Source organism: Neopelma chrysocephalum, unplaced genomic scaffold (genome assembly GCF_003984885.1).
Source record: "Neopelma chrysocephalum unplaced genomic scaffold, ASM398488v2 Primary Assembly neopelma1_25, whole genome shotgun sequence".
Lineage (NCBI taxonomy): Eukaryota > Metazoa > Chordata > Aves > Passeriformes > Pipridae > Neopelma > Neopelma chrysocephalum.
Window position 1 is genome coordinate 39467383 of NW_020897694.1, and position 21911 is coordinate 39489293.

The window sequence follows — 21911 nt, forward strand, 5'->3', positions numbered from 1 at the left end:
GTTTTTGCTGTGAGATATGATGATGATTTATGATCTGTCACCCTGAAAGTTCCTCTTGAGGACAGAAGCCACTAAAAACTCTGCAGGTCACAGATCTGGTGGTGGTATACATTTGTTATGATTGCACTGGCTCAAGTTTGCCCCAACCCCTTGCTTCTTCAGCTTGTTGCATGCTCTCTCTTGATTCCTAGGGCTGACTAAGTGACATGTTCTAAGAACCACAATTAATTTAAGTGAAAAGTGTTGCTTTGGAAAGGTGTTAAATCAAGAGCAACTGTAGTGGGCAGGATGGCAAAGAGCAAGTGGGCAGCACACAGTCCCTGCTGCCCTTGCCAAGTCTGGCAGACATGGCTGTCATTGCCAACACGATCGAGTTGCTTGTTGTGCCAGACCGCCTTCCACTTTTCTGTCCCGGAGGGATCCAAGCAGGCGTTTCATGCTCACAATTTAAATTGCTCTCATCTGACTTCAGTGGGTGTTTTTGATGCCAAGATCCGGGTGCTAGTAATAGGGAGTAGCCCATCTCCTCAGCAGCCCTGCTGATGGATGCTCCATCATGCAACCCCTCTCCTCTCCAGCACAGCTGCTGCAGTTTCTGTGAAGTTCTTATGGATGGCAGGAAACCATATGCTAAAGTGTCGCTCAGCCTGCTCATGGGGAGTTTCCTACCAGTTGGAAAATGTAAATTCACTCCCGTCCGTTGCCACTGAATCTTTGCTTGTGTTGACTGGGAAATTCGGAGTAATATGTAATGCTTCAAAGTAATGAAGCAAGAAATTAGCAGTATGTATTTTAATTATTATTTCTACTCCATAGTAATAATTTATGTTTAATTGCATTTTACCACTGAGATGTGCATGCTTTTCATTCTTTTTCATTACTTTTTTCTTTCTGTGTCTTTTTTCTCTATCAACTTTTAATTTACTCTCGTTGTTTGCACTTGATAGTACTTCATGAAGGAGATAAATGTAAATACATTCATTCAGACGAACAGACTCTTCAGACATGTATTTGGAAGATGAGGGATATGGAGATAGATGTTGGAGAATTTTCAAGAACTACAACAAGCAACATGCCAGTGTGTTTTGCTAAAGTGACTTAAGTACAGGCTTAAAAAAAAAAAGACTTCCTGTTCCTAGCAGTGTTCTTATCTGTCTGTTCCAGTAGCATGTTCTGAGGCTGTTTGGCTTTGTCCATTCCTGCTTTAACTCTAGCTCTGACGATGAACAAGACCTGTGAAGCAAAGGGAAGGAGGAGTTAAACACTCATCCACCTTTTGACCTTTTGCATTTCCCCAGTTCTTTAATCCTTTCATCCCCCTGAAACGGGGGTCAGGTGATGGTGCTGCCCCATGGGACATGCAGCATCACACCTCCCTCTTGTGGGAGATCCCCATGTGCAAGGGAAGCCCCTGAGAGTTTCCCTTCTTTGCACAGCTTGAGCTGCACAAGGCAAGAGCTTGAGCAAGAGAAATTACCCTTCAGCATTAACATGGCTTTCACACTGTGGAAAACCAATCTTCTCCTCTGCTGTTCCAGAGAGGAGTTGTAGCTGGAGCCTCAAGAGGTTTCTTGGGTTTCAGGGACCTGAACACAAACTTGGTTTGAGAGAAGGGTTGGATCATAGCATTTCTGTCTGGGTCTAGTAGCCTTGCCCCTGTTTATTTTGGTTTTGATTTCTTATTTTGTAATCACACACTGTACTACAGGCAAGCATCAGACCTTTTTTTATGTAGTGACCTCCTCCATCAAGTACTGCACACACAAGTTGGCAGGCTTTGACCCATGTTGGAGCTTGCATTGCTTTCAAGCACATTGGGAAAATGTTTATTTTCTGTAACTTTTGAAAACTTATTACTTACTCTCTCTGTGCAGCTCACGTTCTACTAAGCGTTCTACTGGGAGAATTTATTGGAAGCAAGTATGTTTGGGTTTTTTCGCGTTCCTTTTGTTCCTCAGGATACATAATGAAGAATTCTCCAGCTTTGACACTTAATTGCTTCGTGGCTGTTGTTTGTCAATTTGCCAGCAGGTTTCTGCTTAACTGCCATTTGACATTGCTGGAACACAAATGCAGAGTGATTGAGTTGCCAACATATCATTGAGTCTTCTGCAAGGGGGATTTTCAGCATATTAACGCTTCAGGCTTTTACGTCAGTATTGATTGCTGAAATTGAAAAAAAACCTTTGGCAGTATTCAGCATTGTGCCAGCATGGATTTACTGGCAGGAAAAAACCTGGCTGTTGCCATTGACTGTGACTTCATCCCTTCCTTCCTGTCTTTCTTGCATTCTTTATTCCTATACACACCCACACAGAGTTTTGAAATTTAATGCACATCGTAGTGAAATGCCAGTTAGCCTCACAATAAATCAACACGGCAAATCAAGTACTTGATACAGTCAGATGTCAAGGCTGTTTAATTTTGCATCCACCTGCATTATGCCTGACCAGATTTCATGGCAACTGGGGAGGGGGTGATGGCAGGTGTCCCTCAGAGTGGAAGTGCAGGTCAAGGACTGACTTGGAGGAAGGTAGTCGGGTGGTGGTCTCTGCCGATCTCCTCACAAGGCAGCCAGGCTGCCACCACGCTCGTACCTGGATACCCGAGTGCCATTATGGAGCTGGATACTGTGGGGAGAAGAACAACCTGATGCTGCTGGGGCCCGGCTGGGAAAGCCAGTTTCCCTCCCTGGATATAAGTGATGCTGAAGATGCCAACATGGGGCATGAGATGAGCTTAGGCTGCGGATCCACGGGGACTTAGGCTACAGAGCAGGGGATGAAGTGCATGGTGAGGGTGTAGTGTGGTGGCTCAGTGTTGTCCACTAGCTGTTGTTGTGGCAGTGCCCATGCATGGGATGGGCAGAGCAAGAGGAAGGTGTAAGCCCTCCTGCAGTTGCTGGAGAAACATCTCTATGTGCTTTGCCTCACCAAAACCATTGTCTGTCTGCTTTTCTTTAGTCTAATCTCTTAGATGACACGTTACAGCCTGTTTTAGATTAGAATATTTTGTAGGAAGGACTACTTGGGCATTCTGAAGGTGATGATGTCTGACTGAAATGCTGTTGCATGGAAGAAAGACTTGAGGGGAAATAGGATGGGGAATGGAGCAGAGATTTTGAACATAATTTGGGAAGGACATGCTCACTGGAAGGGCTTGTGGAGTTTGCATGTCAGTCAGATATTAGTCCTGGACAACTGCTTTCCCTTTGAATTGGGGAAGTCAAGTGAAGAAGAGGGGAGTGGTTAGGCTAGAGCTGCCTGCACAAAGATTTGGCAAAGAGGTATATAATCACAGGATCATAGGAAGATTTCTAAGAACCACCTAACTGTTGATGAGGAGTGACATTACAACTAGCAAACAGCAACAGTGATTGTTTTTCTTCTGTTTCTGAAAGATGCTTAATAATCCCTCCTTACAGGTGTAGTTCAGAGAAGCTTTCTGAATCTGACTTGCTCTCATTTATGGATTAACCAAAAGTAGGAACAATAATGGGAAACTTCCAAAAATATGCTTCTTAGGGACCATTAATATAATCTGACCATGAAAAATCCACTGAAAGCTAGACCTTTTGGCCAGAAAATATCACAAAGGAAGCTTCAGGAGTTTATTTTGGTTGTGGGTTTTGTGGGTTTGTTTGTTTTGGGGTTGTTGGTTTGGTTTGGTTCTGATTCTGGTTTTTTAATTGTGCTATTAAATTTCTCTCTTTGGTCAATTTGAGCAGACACTTAAAGCCTTAGAACAGGAAAAGTAGCTTTATTTGAAAAGACTTGGAGGATTCTGGTATTTCTTTACCCCTGGACCACAGTAAATGCAAAGTTTACCTGGAATGCTCAAATCAAAAATGGGTACTTCTGGCCTTATGGAAAGGCTGGGAAATGTCTCAGTTACAGCAATTTTTCAATAGGAGGGTATCTTTTCCACTGAATAACATGTTCATTTAAAAAAAATGCCTCTACAGAGTTTTTAGTTGAAAAGCTGTGGCTCAGAATTAGAAAAGCTGTAGCTGATAATTGGAACACTGGCTTGTGGTTTAAGTACCTTATTTGCAGATCTTCTCTGTGTAGGACTGTTCATAGATAGTCCCATAGCTAAGCTATGAAAAAGAAGAGGAACAAAGCACCTAAATTGTCCATTCCCCCGTTATGATCTCCAAATAAAATAGTGCCAGATTTCAAATGAAAATTTGTCTTGCAGTTTGTATGTTTTGCTTAAAAGTCTGCATTTGCATCAGGGGAAGGTAAAAACAGGCACCTGAATCATCTTCTAGCCAGCTCAATTAATTAACAATAAAAGCCCAGCGTGTGTTGCATAATAATTTCATTGATCATGTCTGCAATCGTGAAAAATCCAATTTCTCTTTCTTAGCACTGGGGGCTGTTATTACACAGTAAAATGAGTCTTGGGAAGAAAAAGTGGTTAAAAAGTAAAGAAAGTTATCTGACCCTGAACTGCTACAAAGACCTTGGGAATAGTAAGGCCCTGTCTAGGGTAAGTGATACAGAGCGTGCTTACCAGGCAAGTGCCTGGATCAGCAGTGGTTCAGTGCGCACCTGGCAGAAGTCTCACTCTTACTTTGATAAAATGTCTTCTCCCAGCATGAATTAAAGTAATGAATCTTTTATTTCTAAATTACTACAAGGCTCTGTAGTCTATCAGCTTAATGTGGGGTTTTTTCTAGTTTAAAATACGTAATGCAACCTATGCCTTACCTAAGGAGTTTGATGGTATTGTATGCTTAATCTTTAAAATGCTGGGGAGGGGGGCAAAGCTTTGCTGTCAAGGGAAATAACCATCCTGGCAGAGAGAAAAATATCAGTAGGATGCTGCCACTGATTTGGCAGAGACTGTTTGATGCTTTGTTAGCTGGCTGTTGATTTTATGGGGTTTTGTGTTATGTTTGAGGGCGCTTCCTCAAATACTGGTCTTTAACTGGGTATCTTCATTCTGATACAGCAAAATTCAGAAGAATACACAGCAGAAAGAGGAACTGCAAATTGCTAATGAGAAAAGTTAGAACTGGAAACACATGTGAATGAAATAAAATCTCCCTCCAGACAACATGGATAGTGCTCTGAAGAGCTGTGCCTGTTTGACTGCCTCCTTCACTGTATGCTCTAGGCAAAAAGATCTGTTGTACAGGCTTTCCAAGACCTGCACAGCTAGTAAAGCCTTTCCTATTAAAAACGAGTAATTTAACGTCTGCATGTGAAGGTACATTCAAGAAACTTACTTTTTGATCAGCGTGGAGTCTACCTGCCACAGTGACCATCTGGAGCCCAGAAGCAGGCGGAGGCAGCGGCACTGGCAGGCAGTGCAGGCAGCAGGCTGGTGCTTCTCCTCCTCCTGCCAAAAGATGCAGGTGTAAGAGCATAAAACCTGCCCTACCAGAGCAGGTCCATTTAATGCACCCATTGGGACTGAAAAATGCCTCTGCTTGTGGCTTTAACAAATACCGTGAAAAATCATCTCAGCATCTCATTTTCTGGCTCTGGTAGGGAAATGCAGTGTTTCTGTTGGGCCACTCCACCTTCTCCCTGTGGAAAGTATCTGAGTGTTATTTTAGGCACAGGAATGTTATCCAGAAATACAGGCATAACAAACACCTGAGGGAATACCAGGGGGTTTTATTAAATATAGCTTTACTTTTTCATTGTCCCTGTAGGACACCCCATTGACAACAAGAGTGCACAGCAGGGAACAGACTACTTTTATGCATCTATATGCAACAGAAAACGGTGTCATTTTTGCAAATACCTCTCTGAAAGAAAAGACTTATGGAAAGTTGATTTTACAGGGCATCTCTAACATCTCCTATGTTATGTGCTGCTACATATTTGCATTGAGGCTTGCAAGCTGACTCTTAGTTCAAGCTAAATAAAATGAAAAATTATATAGGGTGATACAGCAGTACACCTTTTCTATCCTATTATGCATTAAAGAACTATTTTAGGACCAAAGCACCTGGCAGCTGTGTCCAACGCAGTCACCCCCTGCTCTGTGGGATTCAGAAAGAAGGGGAACAAGTAGCAAGGAGGGTGAGGGCTGCAGCACTTCCACCAAAAACTTGTTCATGCAGGTGCAGCCTGGGTTCAGTAATCTTGCACCAGGACAAAGTGAACTCTGGGAATAGTTCTTCACAATCAAGTGGTTTCAGTTAGATAGGTTTCTCTTTTCTATCATACCAAAGTATTAACTTTTTAGGATTTGCTTTTCTCTTGTGGTGTATTTTTTGGTAAGTTTGTTTTATTCTTTAAATGAGGGTGAAAGCCTCAGAGCTCTTTTTAGTTATAAAAGGAAGATTTGAGGCATTCTGCCTATTCCACTTTTCAACAGGGACATTAATTCATAAGCAACAAAGAACATTATAACTGTTTACAGTAGCCCTCAGCAAGCAGCATGAGACTTGGGGATTTTGAAAGAAGTAAGAGCATTTAGTTACAGAATCAAAAACTAAATGAAAAGCTTCAAACTCAAAAATGTTTGGAGTTGCTCAAACAAGCACAATGAAAAATTATCAACTTGCCAACTTTTAGAACCATGTGAATCTTCAAGCTTGTTTTATTTTGTTTCTTTTCTGAGCTTCAGAAACCAAAGCAACCCTGAAGGTCAAAATGTCTAAAATTTTACCTTTACACATGTCAAGGTCTATTCGTTTAAACACATTGTTCTGCTTACATAGGATATTTTGCAAATTAACTGATGTTGCTTGATGGTGTAAGAGATACTGCAGGTTTCAGCTGAGCTTCACGAGATGGACAGTGTCTGCTCTCATATAACACACCTTCTCAGGCTTACTATAACATACATCCCAGTTTTCCTGAGATCCGGGGTGTAGCATTACTTAGCAATCATCTTCAGTCGTTGGGGTAATTTGGTCAAGGATGACCAGTTTGCTTCTAGATAAAAATGTCTCTAGGAAGAATATTGGTGCTGCCTGGAGTTTGCTTAAAGGTGTTTATTTTGTTTCCCCAGAATGTTTCTCAGCTTCCCTATGGCAAAGCCCTCTACACATATGAGGGAAAAGAGCCTGGTGACCTCAAGTTTAACAAGGGGGACATCATCATACTGCGGCGGAAGGTGGACGAGAATTGGTACCACGGGGAGCTCAATGGGAACCATGGCTTCTTCCCTGCCAGCTACATCCAATGTATCAAGCCTCTCCCGCAAGCTCCACCTCAGGGCAAAGCACTTTACGACTTTGAAATAAAGGATAAAGATCAAGACAAGGATTGCCTGACCTTCACCAAGGTAGGGGAATAGGTTTTAAAAAAAGAAATTCAGAAAGGGGCTTCTGTAGGGAGCGATGGGGCATTTGTGGTGCTGGCAGCTGAGTCAGGAGCACAGTGGTGCTAGGGACTGGTGGAACACCTTCCTGGCCTCCCTGGGGCCCAGGGATCCCCTAAACTCTGTTTCAACTGGTTTCTTTTATGAGAAAATGAAAGTCCTTGAGCTCAGGCAGCCTAGTGGAGACAGGCTGATGGGGCTAAATTTCCTTTATTAAGTGGGAAAATGCCTCATGTAACATGCTGAAGGACACTGACTTTTTCCAACTTGTAAATCCTCCTCTTTCATGGTTTAACCTCAGCCAGCAGCCAATCCCCACACAGCCACTAGCTTACTTTCCCTGCAGCGGGATCAAGGAGAGAACTGGAAGGGTAAAAGCTGGAAAATTCATGGGTTGAGATAAATACAGTTTAATAAGAAAAGCAAAAGCCATGCACACAAGCAAAGCAAAACAAGGAATTATTTCACTTGTTCCCATGGGCAGGCAAGGTGTTCAGCATGCTCAGGAGAGCAGGGTCCCATCACTCGTAACAGTGAGCATGATATCATATAGTATGGAATATCCCTTTTGGTCAGTTTGGCTATGTCTCCTCCCAGCTTCCCACGAACCCCCAGTCTCCTTGCCTGCATGGCAGTATGAAAGGCCTTGACTCTCTGAAACCAGTGCTCAGCTGTAACAACATCTCTCTATTGTCAACTCTGTGGGCAGCACAAATCCAAAACACAGCCCCATACCAGCCACTGTGAAAAAAGTAACTACCCCAGCAAAAACCAGCATATCCTCCCTGCAGAAGCAGAGCCTGCTCAGTGTCCCTGCGGTGTCCCATGCACCAGCCATGCTGCAGGACTGGATAGGCGTAAAGACTCCCATCAGGGTCAGCCCTGTGTAAGCATCATTGGGAAATGACTCCCATTCTGTCTAAAGGAGAAGCCACTGAGACAGCTCGTGCCATGTTTGGCAAGGTTGGTATAAAGCTAGTGAAACTGAACAAGTAGAACTTGCTACACGCTTCCTGAGAACATTTTTTCTGTCTGAAAAAAATACATTTCATCTGCATTGAAACGTTCCCCAAGAACAACTCAAATTTCAGAAAAAATCTAATGGAAATGTCTCTTTTAATGTTCCTTGTTGAATCAGATGTTCCAGTGTTTTACAATGACATTCAGCTTCAAAATGTATATTTCATCATACCATATATCAATTAACAATTGAAATACACTACATCAAAATATATCACAGTATTTCCTATTTTAAGAAAGAGAGTAAAAAGCAGACATTTAAAAAACAGTCTTTTTTTTTTTAAAACCAAAATGTTTAATAAATTCACACTGGAATGAGAGAAAACTGAAATATTGTAATTTCCTCTGGATTTAAAATGTCACATTTTCTTTCACCCCCACCTCCCCACCTGCTTTTTGCCTCCCCCTCTCTTCCCTAGCTGTTTGTGTTGACCTTAGATAGGTTTCATGGATATCAAGAAACCCAAAGTAAAATAAAGCATATCCTCTATTGTTAATTTATGGCACTGAATGCCACGGAGAACCTGTTCATTGTCATTTTCTGTTTTATTTCAGCTGTCTGCGGCTGTTACAGTATCACATAAAGTAATAACAGTTATGCTGAAAATGAATATGAAATAGATGATAAAAATATCCTTCACCAGGATTTTACTGACCTCCTCTTTTGAGGCTACTTATTATAGCTGAATGAATCATTTGCAGCATATAATTTTCTCACCGAATGTAACCTCTTTTTCACTCATGCAACGTTTCTCAGCAGAATGCAATTTCCTACACTGTATACTTTCTCATATTTATTTAACAAAAGATTTGTAAGCACTTTTGCTCCATAGCAAGTGAAGTGTTTGATTGCAAACACTGCAAACCCTGCGACTAGCCAGCCTCCCTGGAGCTGTGAATCTCTGTGAGAAAGTGGGCTGCTTAGTGAGAAGTAACAGCCATGCACCAACAGAAAATTAGACAGAAGTTACCTCTGAGATCCTATCAGTAAATATAAATTTGCTGGTGCGTTGTTTTCCTTGCTGCTTACCCAGAGGTACACTGGAGAGTTCTCTGAGAATGCAATCTTCCTTGTCTGCCTAAAGTATTCATTGCATCCACAATCTAAGAAATTTAATAGGCACAGCAGGCAGTTGTGGGTTTTTTTGTTAGAACAGGTCCTTTCCTAGACACTTTTGTATTTGATATATTTGATGCCATATATTAGTATACCTCCTTTACAATAACTGCCTTTGTATAGTGATAGTTCTTATTTTCTCAGCTGTCCAATGTCATTCTCACAAGGAGCATTTCTTTCTGCTGTATAGCTATACTCTCAAACTCACAATTTGCCTTATTTTAACCCCTCATGTTACTGTCTGCATCCTTTTATTCCTGATGACTGTGTTTTTCCCAAGGGGGTTAGGTTTCTGTTCTATTGCTGTTTTCTTCTTTAGCTTTATCCCCTCCATGTACTGTCACCTTGTAACTGTTTTTATGTCCTGCCTATTGTTTTCCCTGACAGTGAATAATCTATTTTTCATCTTGAAACTTTGCCATCATGTTTTCATCAGTTTTCTCAATGCTAATTTTAGCTGTCACCTGTGCTGATGAAGGTTCCTGTTTAGCCCAGATTATAGATCATGTGCTGATGCAGTCAGTTCCTCTGCGTAGAGTCCTGTGTACTGCAGTGCTGTAGATGTGATTTGTCACTTTGAGCAATATGCATCATTTGAATGTCTCAGTTTGCATCTGAAGATGCTGGACCTGGTCTCAACTTCATTTAAGCTATCTTTTCCTTCCTCTGGAAGAGGTGCTGGTTTGGCATACCATTTATACAAACTAATATAACCTATTTGTGTCCTGCAACTCATTTAATGCTACCAGACACTTGTAATAAAGAAGAGTTTTCCTCTAAAGAAAAGCTATAAGAAGGAAACACAAACATAGGAATCTTCTCTATCATTGCATTTTGTTGCTCTTTTGCTGGGCTTTGCTTTTTCCCATCCTCTTTGTTGCTGTACACTCAGAAAACCTATTGGTGCAGTAAAAGAAAACAAATGAAGGATATTTGGTGTTTCTTCTTACTAGTTTGTTTTATTTTGTTTTATTTTTCAAAATTCAAATGTTCTGTTGCTCCAGAGGTGTATTGCAAGGAAATGAAGTCTGCTTACAGATCTTCATGAGAACTGCTGCAGAAGGCTTGTACCATTTACCCATTTTCATCTCCTGTAGACACAACACTCTCCAGATTAAGGGCCAAAGATAACCCAAATATAATAACTTTGTATGTGTTAGAGTAAAAGCAGGAGGGGAAGAGAAAAATCTGTCTTGAGTATCCACTGCAACAAACAAAGCTCACCTGTGATTCTCTTACACCATGTGGACTGCTCCCTCAACTCATCCTCCCAAATAAACCACACATGCAGGCATAGGGTTCCACCATTGTTCTCTCCTCTGCAGTAACTACAAGATGATAGAACATCTCAGATATGCTACTTAACATATTTTCCATCAGTGCTTGTCAAACCAGGCAGTTAGCAGTTATTTTTTCTCTGTAACAACTGTTTTCAGCCTTGTGTCAGCTTTGCACCAGTTTAATAGCTTCAGGAGTTTTACTCCTGATATTCCCTATGTGGTTGCAATCAGCATGTGGCCTAGAGAGCCTAATTGCATGCCCTTGGGATATACTTATTGACTCAGCTTTCTAATCTTACTTTACATGCTACCACAGTATGGGCTTGGGCTACTGCTCTCTCTGTTTTAAAAAATACTCCGTCCTCCTTTGGGCTATGCACTCTCTGGTACAAACACGTGCAAGAGGATTCTTCTTTCAGGTATATCAGTGCAAATCTGTAGTAATTGCATTGTTTGTTTGTTTGTGTAGTTACTCCACCCTTAGACTGAGCCCAGTTTCAGCCCACAGATTTGTTTAGGTGTTTGCATGCGTGAGTTCACATGGCCTTTAGAAGGCTGAATCCCAGTGGTCGATGAGTTTCAGACACATCAAGGTAGCAACAACTGTTCACTATGCGTTATTGCTCATCACATTTTTAATAACATCAGCTATTTCCTTCATTTTCCAACAGTTTTGTTCCCAGGCCACAGTGGTGTTTAACAAGTGCTGTGCCAATCTTAAAACCATGAGATCCAGTACTGGTTCCTGGCTGTGGAGCAGCATCCCAGCCCCTTAGCACTCAGTTCCAGCAATATTTGCTGTTCACAGAGGGACCATCCCGGCAATAGTTGGCGACAGAGATTCTCATGCCAGCTGGCAAGCGCTGTAACTGGGCTAACCGAGCATGGCACAGTGCCATCCTGCCATCACTGAGATCTTCCCTGTGCTCTAGATGGAGTAGTTATCTCTGCAGAATAGCAGACACATCTGCTCTATATTGCTTCGTTAATGGCCATCAATGACTAGAGTAAAAATCAGACTGTGAATCAGGACTGTTATTGGACACTCTTTTGTGCTGTTTTCTCAGCAAAAAGATTCATTTCTCTGTCAATCAGACTGCTTTTTAAGTGATTTGTCTTTGACTTCTTTTTTGATAATGATTATAAACTGTAACTGCAGGTCCCACATGCCTGTTGCAAGGCTGACCCAGCCCTGATGAATAGAGAGAAACTCAAGGAAGTAGGAGAGAGCAAATAATTAAAGACTTTAGCAACAGGCATAAAAAGAGCGCAACACATCTTTGTCCAAACTACAGTGGATACCATTTGCTTTTGAAATGAGATTTGAGGCTTGGATTCCTTTTTGCTGCCTGGAAATCAATTTAGTCAATGTAAAATAGTGAAGTTCAGAAAGTTGAAGTGGTATGCCAAGAGATCTATGGCTTTTTACTATTCATGATCCTTTTGGGAATCTTTCTAGGAATTTATAAGTAGCACGGCTATCCAACTAATACAAGGTACTAAAATAGTTCATGTTGAGGCTTTCACCAGCCCACTGTATAGAATGGTGTTGTTGGCTGTGAATTCTAAGAAACTTGCCATTAATAAAGAATTTCAAAAGATTTTTTGGGATTTGCTGTAATTCCTGAATTCCTGTAATACCCTTCTGAAAACTAATTATGTAATGGAATTCTCAAGGATTTGCACTTTGCTCTCCCATGAAGATACACCTTTTGAATGTTAGCATATTTCAGGATGCTTTTCTCATATATGACCACATTCAACAGCCAGAGCTGGCAAAGCCAAACCAAGATCAGTGTATGGAAATGCTTCCAGATTTCATAGATCCTTAGCAGGTAAAGTTGAAAGGGACCTTTGAAGGTCACCCATTCCCCACCCCATCCATGAGTAAAGTCAATGCAGGATAAGCCTTTCCTGCCAGATATCTGTACAGCCTGCTCCAGGGATGGGATTGCACAGTGTCTCTAACAAAATCTAATAAAATGTTTCTGGGGTTTTACAGTTTAAATTTTTTTTCTGAATTTCTTATGTGTGCGTATATATGCAAATATCTATATACACACATACATTTATACTCAGTGTTGGGTTAAGGGTTGGACTCAATGGTCTTAGAGGTCTTTTCCCACCTGAACAATCTATGATTCTATTCATAAGCTATGTATGCACTTACGCACATTATGTGTGTACACATAAACATACAGTGAAAATGTAGATCCATCACATTTTGGATTTTTAAAAATTCTTTTAAGGAAATAGCTAAATAAATACAGAAAGTGGGAACACTCATAGCAGGTTCTTGAAGTGATGCAGTCATTTCTTTTCCTCATATACCCCCTTTACCTAGATTCTACATTTATGATAATCAGTCTTTAGTAAGAGCATGTGGAAGCTTGGCAGATTACTGTCAGTTCTTTACACAGATCAAAAATGGTCTGTGCAGACAGGGCTTTGGAAGGGAATGCTATCTGTTTCTTCAGGAAATTAAATGCACAAATTCTTTTGCAACCTTCCAGCTGTAATAAATAGCTGAAGGACTCAGTCTGTGGCCATTTCTCTGAGCTTTCCCCTAATGGATCATTCAGATGAATAATTCAAAGGAAACATTTAAGCTATTTCAGAGTGCACATGTTCAAAATGCACATGTTCAAAAACTACAAAACACATCACATCACCCTGTTCTGGTTATTTTTCTATCAATGCAAATCCACAGTCTGAACAGGAGTTTGTGGAGTTTTTTTCTATGTGAGAAGTATCTGCAAAAAAACAGCTCCCCTTGCCTAGCCATTTAACATCAGCATCTTGTTACATGGAGGGTGGTAGACCATATCTAGCTCTTATTTTCACAGAGTGAGTAGTGGAAATAAAGTGAGATCCACAGGGAACTCTGTCTCCGCTTTCTGGAGGAAAAGATTTTCTTCTATTTTTGTAAATTTCTGCACAGGAACAAAAGAAGATTGCGTGCCATGAGAGAATGAAGATGACTTCCCAGCTTCTCTCAGCTCACTCCTTTCTTTCTCGTAGAAGATCTGTCTATCCAGGCAGAGCCCCACAGAGAGGGCTGCCTTCTACAGCCATTGTACCAAGCAGTGCTGGCTCAAGCCTGGGTTCAGTACGAGGACCCCAGCAGCCAAGAGGTGGTAGCAGAAATCCATTGGCAAGCTGAGTAGCTTGCCAATGGATTGGTTTGGTTCTAGTCACTTGAGCTTTTCTAATGACTGGTGTGTTCTAGGTTTTAACTATACCGAGAGAAAGTTTGAGCAGTATGAATCTGATTTGCACTGCTATACCTCCTGTTTCATAATCAGAAAAAATTTCATCAGCAGCTGAAATTCTTGTAAGGTCCCTTTGATTAAATATAACACTAACATGCCATTAGTTTTAGCAAATGAACTTGTATCTAAACTGAAGCTGAATGCAATTTCTTATTTAGTATGTTGTCTTTGGATTTTTACCTGCTTTGCACTTTTACCTTCAGATGTTGGGTTTTTTTAAAGAAAGCTGACATTCAGCGTGTCAGCAGTGTAGGCTAGTTGCTGAGTACCTCATACTATACCTTATGCTTCTTCTTGGAAGTTTTTTCAGGACTACCTGTGCTGTACTCATGCTTCCCTTTAAATTGTCTTCTGGAGCAGCCAAGCATTACAACAGACCCTTGGATACACAGGGGCAATTTCATGCTAGGGAGTTTTCACCTTTGAGTTAGAGGAGATCTCCTGGATCAAACATTCTTCTTTCCCTGCAATGAAGCCAAGAGTTTAGCTGTTCCCACCTGCTGTGGCCAGACCCTTGGACCTGCTGACAGCCAGCATGAGCTGCACTGGTCTGCAGCATGCTTAAATGCACTTTGAATGAGATGCCTGGGGTAAGATGCTGGGCCAGGAATGCTGCTGGCCCAGGATTCAGGGAACATTTTTACCTGGTTTATGACATCCTCTGTGTACTCTCTCTGTAAGCTGCCATGTGCATAACTAAAAACTGGTATCTTTCTTCTGAAAAAATCTGATTATGTATTTTTTTGTATCTCAATTTGAGGATGAAATTTTGACGGTCATCAGGAGGGTGGATGACAACTGGGCAGAAGGAATGCTGGGTGACAAGATTGGCATTTTCCCTATCCTCTATGTTGAGGTAAGTTCATAGTGGGGTGATGGATGCTGGTCTTGATGTCTGGTGGGGGTGTTGTGCCTACAAGGGCAGGATAACCTCAAAAATTCTGAAATGAGAAGGTTAAATTACAACAGAATAACTGAAAATGGATTTTTTTGGTTGCTGTGTGCTAAGGCACTAGGAGGGCACATCCAATTCAAAGTGGCCAGCAAAATACGTTCCCTGAACTACTTTAAAGGCTTCCCATGTAGCATTTCTGATGTAATCTCCACAACACGTAAGGAAAATGGAAGAGGATAATTGCAGTTGGGGTACCTTGTACCCACCTGAGGAGAGGTGGGTGTTGCTGGCTGGTGGGGAGCAGCAGTGCAGGTTCAGCCGTGGTCTGACAGCACAGACCTTCAGAGGGGTGCTGTCAATGTCCCTGACCCCAACAGGAGTTTAGGTAGCTCCACCCATATGCCCAAGGGCTCTCATTCCATGTGTACCAGACCCAGTTCTGTCCTGAGCTCTTTCCTATAGTAATTTCCATAGGAGTCTGATTTCAGAGTAAATGCTGAGACTTCACTTTCTCTGAGCAAACCTACTGTGCCACCTCATCCTACTGCTGCCACCCTCCTGCTGAGGGTGCCCTTCCAGCCAGATGCTGCTTGGGAGCAGGCCTGTAGCCAGCAGTGGTGGCCCGTGGTGGCCCTTCTGGTGCAGCTCTGTTGTCCATGTCCCAGATGATGTCTTCAAGGAGCTTTTCTTCTTCGTGGGTGAACCAGGGGTGCAGAGAACAGATGAGCACCGCATGCATATGCATTTTTCCAAGGTGCTACCACTCTGCACCCAGTACTCGGAGCAGTGTCCCTGTAACTCTGCTCCCAGACATTGTCTGGTGCCGCTCTCTGGAGTGAAGCATCTCTTGTGCCCACAGCAGAGCCTACTCTACTTGGTGTGGCTCTGGTGCCTGCCTCTGAAATTACTTCTCCAGATTTCTTAGTTAATGATTTGAGACAAAATAGAGATAATTAGTGCCTGACTACCTAATTATTAACTCCAACAATGACCAATTTGGAATAAACCATCATTAATATACATTGCATTCCCACAGTTGACAAGAACAATAATATTAAAACCAGAATGTGTAGGAGCTGTTATTGGCAAACCAGCTGCCTCGCATAAGTTAATGACTTGTTTTCTTCTATTCTGAATGCGTAACACATTTTCAGTTTGTTGTGATTAAATGAGAAAGCTGGGTTTCTCCTAGAATTCATTCTTTTTCCCTTCTTTTTCTTGTCCTGGGGAAGTGTGATGTTACTGTCCTGAACTTGCTGCAGAAAGAGTGAACTGGGGCCCTCAGCAGCACCATTACACCCACAACCTTTCCCCAGCCCTAGTTTCATCTGCAGGCTGGCACTGCCTACGCACTACTCAGCATACTGATCCCTCTCCCACTCCTAGGTGTCTGTTCTCCTTAATTACTGCTCTCACAGGACTCATAACCTCAGAAGAATAGCCCGTTGGGAACATGTGCAATGTGTCACTGAAGTTCTCCCAGCACTAGCACATCCTGAGCTGTTGTGGAGGAGCAGGAGGTACCATGATGCAGAGTCAGAACGGTAATGCTGGAAGTTTCTAAAGAGAGGCAAACAGCCAGGTAATCAGCACCAGGGGAGAAGAATGCACGTAGGAATGCCTGTGTGCATATACATTCATACACAGACACGCACATAGATAAAATAAATACAACTATATACACTTACACATATATTCGTGTGTATACACACACACACACATATATTTTATCTGTATAAATTTGAAATCTGGTGGCTTGAAAGGCCCTTTCAAATTAGGTATTTGGGTGCTACAAAATGATATTTGTGCATTGGTTTGTAAAGCCAAAGGGAAATGATCCTTCAGACAGCAATATCAACCACATATTTCATTCACATCCTGGTGGATGGAGGCCTTGTTCTGAATATGAGATGAGCTTATGCAAGTATTGGAGTTATACAATTATTGTGCTGTTGCCAGCTTCAGATGCTACTTTACATTAGAAGTTAAAAGGAATCAGGTCAAATCCCAAAGAAATTTTGAAAATCTCAATGCTGATGTTTATAAAACACATCCATTAAACAAGTAGTACTTGAATCTAAAAACACCCCTCGAATCTGTCCAAGTCCATTAAGTGGTTTTCAAAATCTTGGCAAAATGTGCAGAATAAGCAAAGATTAACTCTTACAGTAGCCTTCCATTTGTGTGAGCCGATTGGCTGAAGTGTGTGGGATTTCACGTGGCATCCTAAGCCCTGCACCCTGGATAGAGTGAATTCCAGCTTGGCAGGCTCTATTGTCTCCGTTGCTCCCACAGCCCAGACAAGAGCTCTTACCCTTGGTACAGCAGCCACAGTATTAGAAAACAAGCCAGTCACTTCAAGGGCTTCAAGCCAGGGCTAGAAACAGTGAATATAATCCTTGTTGTGACCCCCTTTGGTAACACTGTCCTGGCAATGTGCTGCCATACCCCTCAAATGGGTGCTTGCACAGAAGGCTTTTGCAAGTGCTTACAAATCCCTTGCACAAATAAGACACAGCAGGGTGGTGAGGAGGGGTGATCAGCAAATTCCTTTCGAGGATCCCAGTGGCCTCCCAGCACTTGGGCTTGTCAGCTGGCCCATGTAAAAGCCTGCAGTCTCCCTAGGCTCCATCGTCTTCCCACCTTGTACTTACTGAATTTGAGAGTGGTCTGCTTCTGTAAGGGAAGCCTAAAAGGGCAGCTTTTAGAGCCACACTGTGGTGTCAGAAAGCAGAGGCACAAAAAAATAGGCAAAGATATCAAAATATATCTGGTCCCTGCATTGTGTTAGGAAGTCTTTCTCTCAGCGTTATGTTTGGTTGTCTGTATAGCCATATGAGTGTAATGTGGCATGGATCTTATGCTTTTTTCCCTACAAGTGTTCAGCAGGAGTGCTTGCATGCCTGCTGAGAGGCTTTTTCCTTTCTCTGTCCCAACCTCAGAGAAGCTGCAGTCGGATAAGGAATAAATATTCGCAGCTCACAGTGATGTCTTTTACAGCATGAGTCACACACAATATGTTCTGTCAGGGAGAGTTTGCACTATTGTTTTTTCTTATTTTGTTGCTATCCTTCATCTTCAATAGAAGCCATTTAGGCTGATAATTTATGTTTTAATTTGTCTACAGAAAAAACACAACATAATCAAATTAATTCTCGAGGTGCTTTCTGTCCTGAAATAAACATCTTATTAATAATCTGTATGGTTTGAAGTCATATTCTTGCTGGGAGGAGTTTTGGACCTGTAAGGAATTCAAAGTCCTAACAAAATGTTTTTTATTTTGCTGTCTTCAAGCTAACTCCTTCATAACTGCTGTCATTCTCTCTGTTTGAAATTGTGTTCTGCTACTATGTGTAAAATTGAGAATAATGAAGAATAAAGTGTGTTCTAATAGATTTAAATCTGTGGGAATGAAATTTAAGGGCAATGGTGTGCTGAGTATTTGGAGGGACGCATCCTGCTCAGATGGGCAGGAACTGGAAATTCAAAAAGCTGAGCAGTTAGAGCAAAATTTCTGTCTTCAGCCCCCAGAGCAAGGAAGTATTGACCGAGATCAAGAAGCCTTATGTGTCAGTGGTAGAGCAAGGCAATTATGTTGAGCGCTACTGTGACTGTAATATCTGCAAATTACAATTGATGAAGTGCCAGCCCATTGTTATAATGTTTTATGGCAGCAGGAGCACTGAAAGCTGTGATTAAGTAATATTAGGAGTTTTAAAATTCTTTTTACAGAGCAGTGAAGCAGAGTAATGGGGATCTTCTCCTGTTCTTCACAATCAAAAAAAAAAAAAAAGTTGGAAAGGAGGTCTAGGAGAAAGAGGGAGGAGGAGAATGGGAAGAGCTGATGGTTTCAGTGCCCTGCAGCATAGGTCCAGAAGACTCCTCTGGGAAAAAAATACTTGCAAGTCAGTGTTTAAAAAGAGTTCAGCCAGAAGTGAAAAAGAATAAAATAAAATCCAAAGCCAAATTCATTTCTTAAGGTAAACAATGATTTTTCATTCCAAAATTAGCTTTGCAGAGCAGACCATCCCATTTAACAGTTTTGTGCTGTACCACAGGATCTACCAGTCATCCTAAAACAGCTTAACCCATACAGGGGAACCTGAGCACATTTACCAGGATCCCAGCTGTAGTTGTTGAATAGTGTCATGGAGACCCATCTTCCCAGTAAAATTTGTCCTTAACTGTGTAACTGCACTTTGCTGAGGGTATCCTTTAGTCAACCTGCAGATGAATGCAGATAGTTTAGACTTTCAGTCTGGATGGCAGATTTTGTCCTTTTTTTCTCTATATGCGGATTCCCATCTTAGCCATTTCCCAGTATGCTGGCGTCCCCAGTGGCAGTCATCACACTTACCTCCTTGAAAACTCAGATGTATTCAAGTGTGCGTTTCTACCTCTAATAGATTTTTTTATCGTTTTCAACAAATAACTGTTGCCCTGTCCACATCTTGTATGTATTTTCTCTTTCCTCAGTCTGTTTGGTTTCTACCTTCAGCTGCAGGACAGATGGGTCCCTATGGGACTCTTATAATGAATTCAACCTTGATGTCTGACCTGTCATTTATGTATGTGTGGTCTATGTGAATCTTTCAGAGTATCTTTTATGAAAACCTTCAAAAAAAAATCGAGCATTAGACATTTCTTAAATAGTAATGTTTGTTTGGTGCCCTTCTTAAAAAGAACATGCAATCTCTGTTCTTAAGGACTGTCAAAATGGTTCATTTTAACCTTGCTAGTATCATTTAATGCGAACAAAAATGGATGCTTTTGAAAGGTGGGTAGATGGAAACTAATGTAGATGATTTTAGAAAAGCTGGCTTACTAAATCTCAGAGGAGCAAATTCATCCCAGTAGTAAGTAGGTGTAACACTAATGAGGTAAGAATTATATCCATTAACATCACAATTGGGGTTTTTTTCTGTTCTCTCTCCTTTTGTGTATCAGATAAAAACAGAAAAAGAACCTTGTTAAGCTGACAATAATGTAAGCTCCAAGAGATGTTCAGCCAATTTCTGTTGAAAAGCTTTATTGATACACATTTTCAACTTTGTGCATACATTGTTTTAAGAACTTCATTCCTGCACCTTTCTAGCTTCTAAAAGGTTGGTCCTACTTGTTTTCATCCTGCATAGAATATTGTAGAATATTCGAAGATACTTTTTAGTATCAGATTTCTATGTGAATGGAGTACAAAATACAGTTCCCACATTTCATAGTCAAACTAAAACATGCAGACTTTGTGTCGTAGGCTACAAGAGGAACCTCAGTAAGAACCTATTCACCTGCTACTACTTTCACATCAATCTGTGAATAAAACATATTGATTTAAAGTACTGTTATGCACATACAAAGTAAAATAATTTATGGAACTTCAAATACCGATACTGTTAGTCAAGAAAACTAAGAGTATTAGCAGTCAGAGGTGAGAAGAAGATTAAATATGCAACATATTATAATATATAATTATATATATGTATATATGTGTATATTATATATAGAAAGATATTATTTTTAATCTTTGACCCATCTCTTCTGCATAACAGCTCAATTTCTTATGTTCCCTTTTGCTTCTATGAATAAAGAACCTTTTGCTCTTTGATTTAATTTCCTATGTAAAATGTAAATTAGCATAACTTTGGGCAGACAAGTTTTTGTTTTAATTTTGAGTGATTTCGTTTAAGTTTTCTTTTAATTTCTAGCATCCTTCACAAGGTCATCGCTCATACAGATTCTGTAACACTTTTGTCCATCTTTGGGATACAAAACTGAGCTGCATTGTCACCCTTGGCCTAAAATGTTAGGTTTTCCCTGGATTAGTTAAACTTCTCAGCTCTGTAGACTTTTTCTAGTCACTCACTCCCCTCAGGCTATGTCTGGACAAGTCAATGTATGATTGCTTTCTGGTAACACCTCATTTACACTAAAGTTCATCTCAGGTGGGTGCCACAGAGGGGAAGCCTGCATACAGAGATAGGTGGGAGTACTGTCATGTTTGAGTCATCCTCCAGCCCAGACAATTATGAGATCTGTGGTGAGCCATGGTGAGAGCCAGCATGTAAATTTAGACATAGCTGTAGGCTGTGAAAATTTGCCTTTTAAGAATTGACAGTTTTAGTTACAGGTCTTCTCTTCCTTGTAGTCCTGCCTACTTTCACTCGAATTAATTCATAATTAAATTATTTGCATTTATATCTTATGGCCAATATTTCCGTTAATCAAAACCAGAACCAAATTGTTATCACCTCTTATTATTTCAGGGACGTTGAACCAGAAATTTGCCAGCTGTCACCTCCAGAAATATCTTTCCTGCCCACCACCCCTCATTATGAGTAACATCTGAATTTCCTAGACTTTATTTTGTAAAAATAACTCTCTAGGGTAATTTATAGAAAAAAAAAGGTTTCCAGCCAACTAACTTAAGCACACAACCTTCACAAATAAGGCCATTTTCTGAGTCTTTCAAAGTCATATATATCCATTCTATATCTGTACAGGGCATTTTTGAAGTGCTGATTCCTAGGTGGCAAAAATTAGGTACCTAAGTATCTAAGTAAGATGGACTGACTTTTCTTCTTCATCTCTAGCCACAATCCACTGAAGGACTTCCGGCACTTCCCCTGCAAAATCCTGTTTGTCATCCTTCCCAGTGCAAACTGACTGGGATCTGGCCTACTGTGTTTTGCATCTGCCTCCACTTCCCCATGCTATCAGCACATCAGCCCTACCCTTCACCTCCAGATCCCTTGAACTATGCTTGTGCTTAAATACATGTTTTCTGGTCCTGGGTGCAATTCTGTCTCATTTTTGTTATTTCTAGGGACCCCTGGTGGCCTAGTGGTTAGCATGCAGGACTCACTGCTGCGACCCAGGTTCAATTCCCCGGTCCCCCGGGCAGATGGAGCTCGTTAGCCCTGTGAGGCCATCCATCTATGAGAAGGTCACTCTAAACAAACCTACGTCCTGAGGACCTCACTGCCATTGTCCAAGCTTGCTTGGCCCCGGCAGATGAACCTTAGGATTAAAGGGTGGGCTCA

At 41.3% G+C, this 21911-nt stretch overlaps 1 protein-coding gene across 1 annotated transcript in view; it reads left to right on the forward strand.

Annotated features, from left to right (window-relative positions):
• Nucleotides 1-21911, forward strand: part of SH3RF3 (SH3 domain containing ring finger 3) — a 249718-nt gene that overhangs the window by 149026 nt on the left and 78781 nt on the right. Inside the window, exons 2-3 of the mRNA XM_027675014.1 lie at nucleotides 6979-7254; nucleotides 14740-14835. Of these exons, the coding sequence (XP_027530815.1) occupies nucleotides 6979-7254; nucleotides 14740-14835 (372 nt within the window). The remainder of the gene's footprint in view (nucleotides 1-6978; nucleotides 7255-14739; nucleotides 14836-21911) is intronic.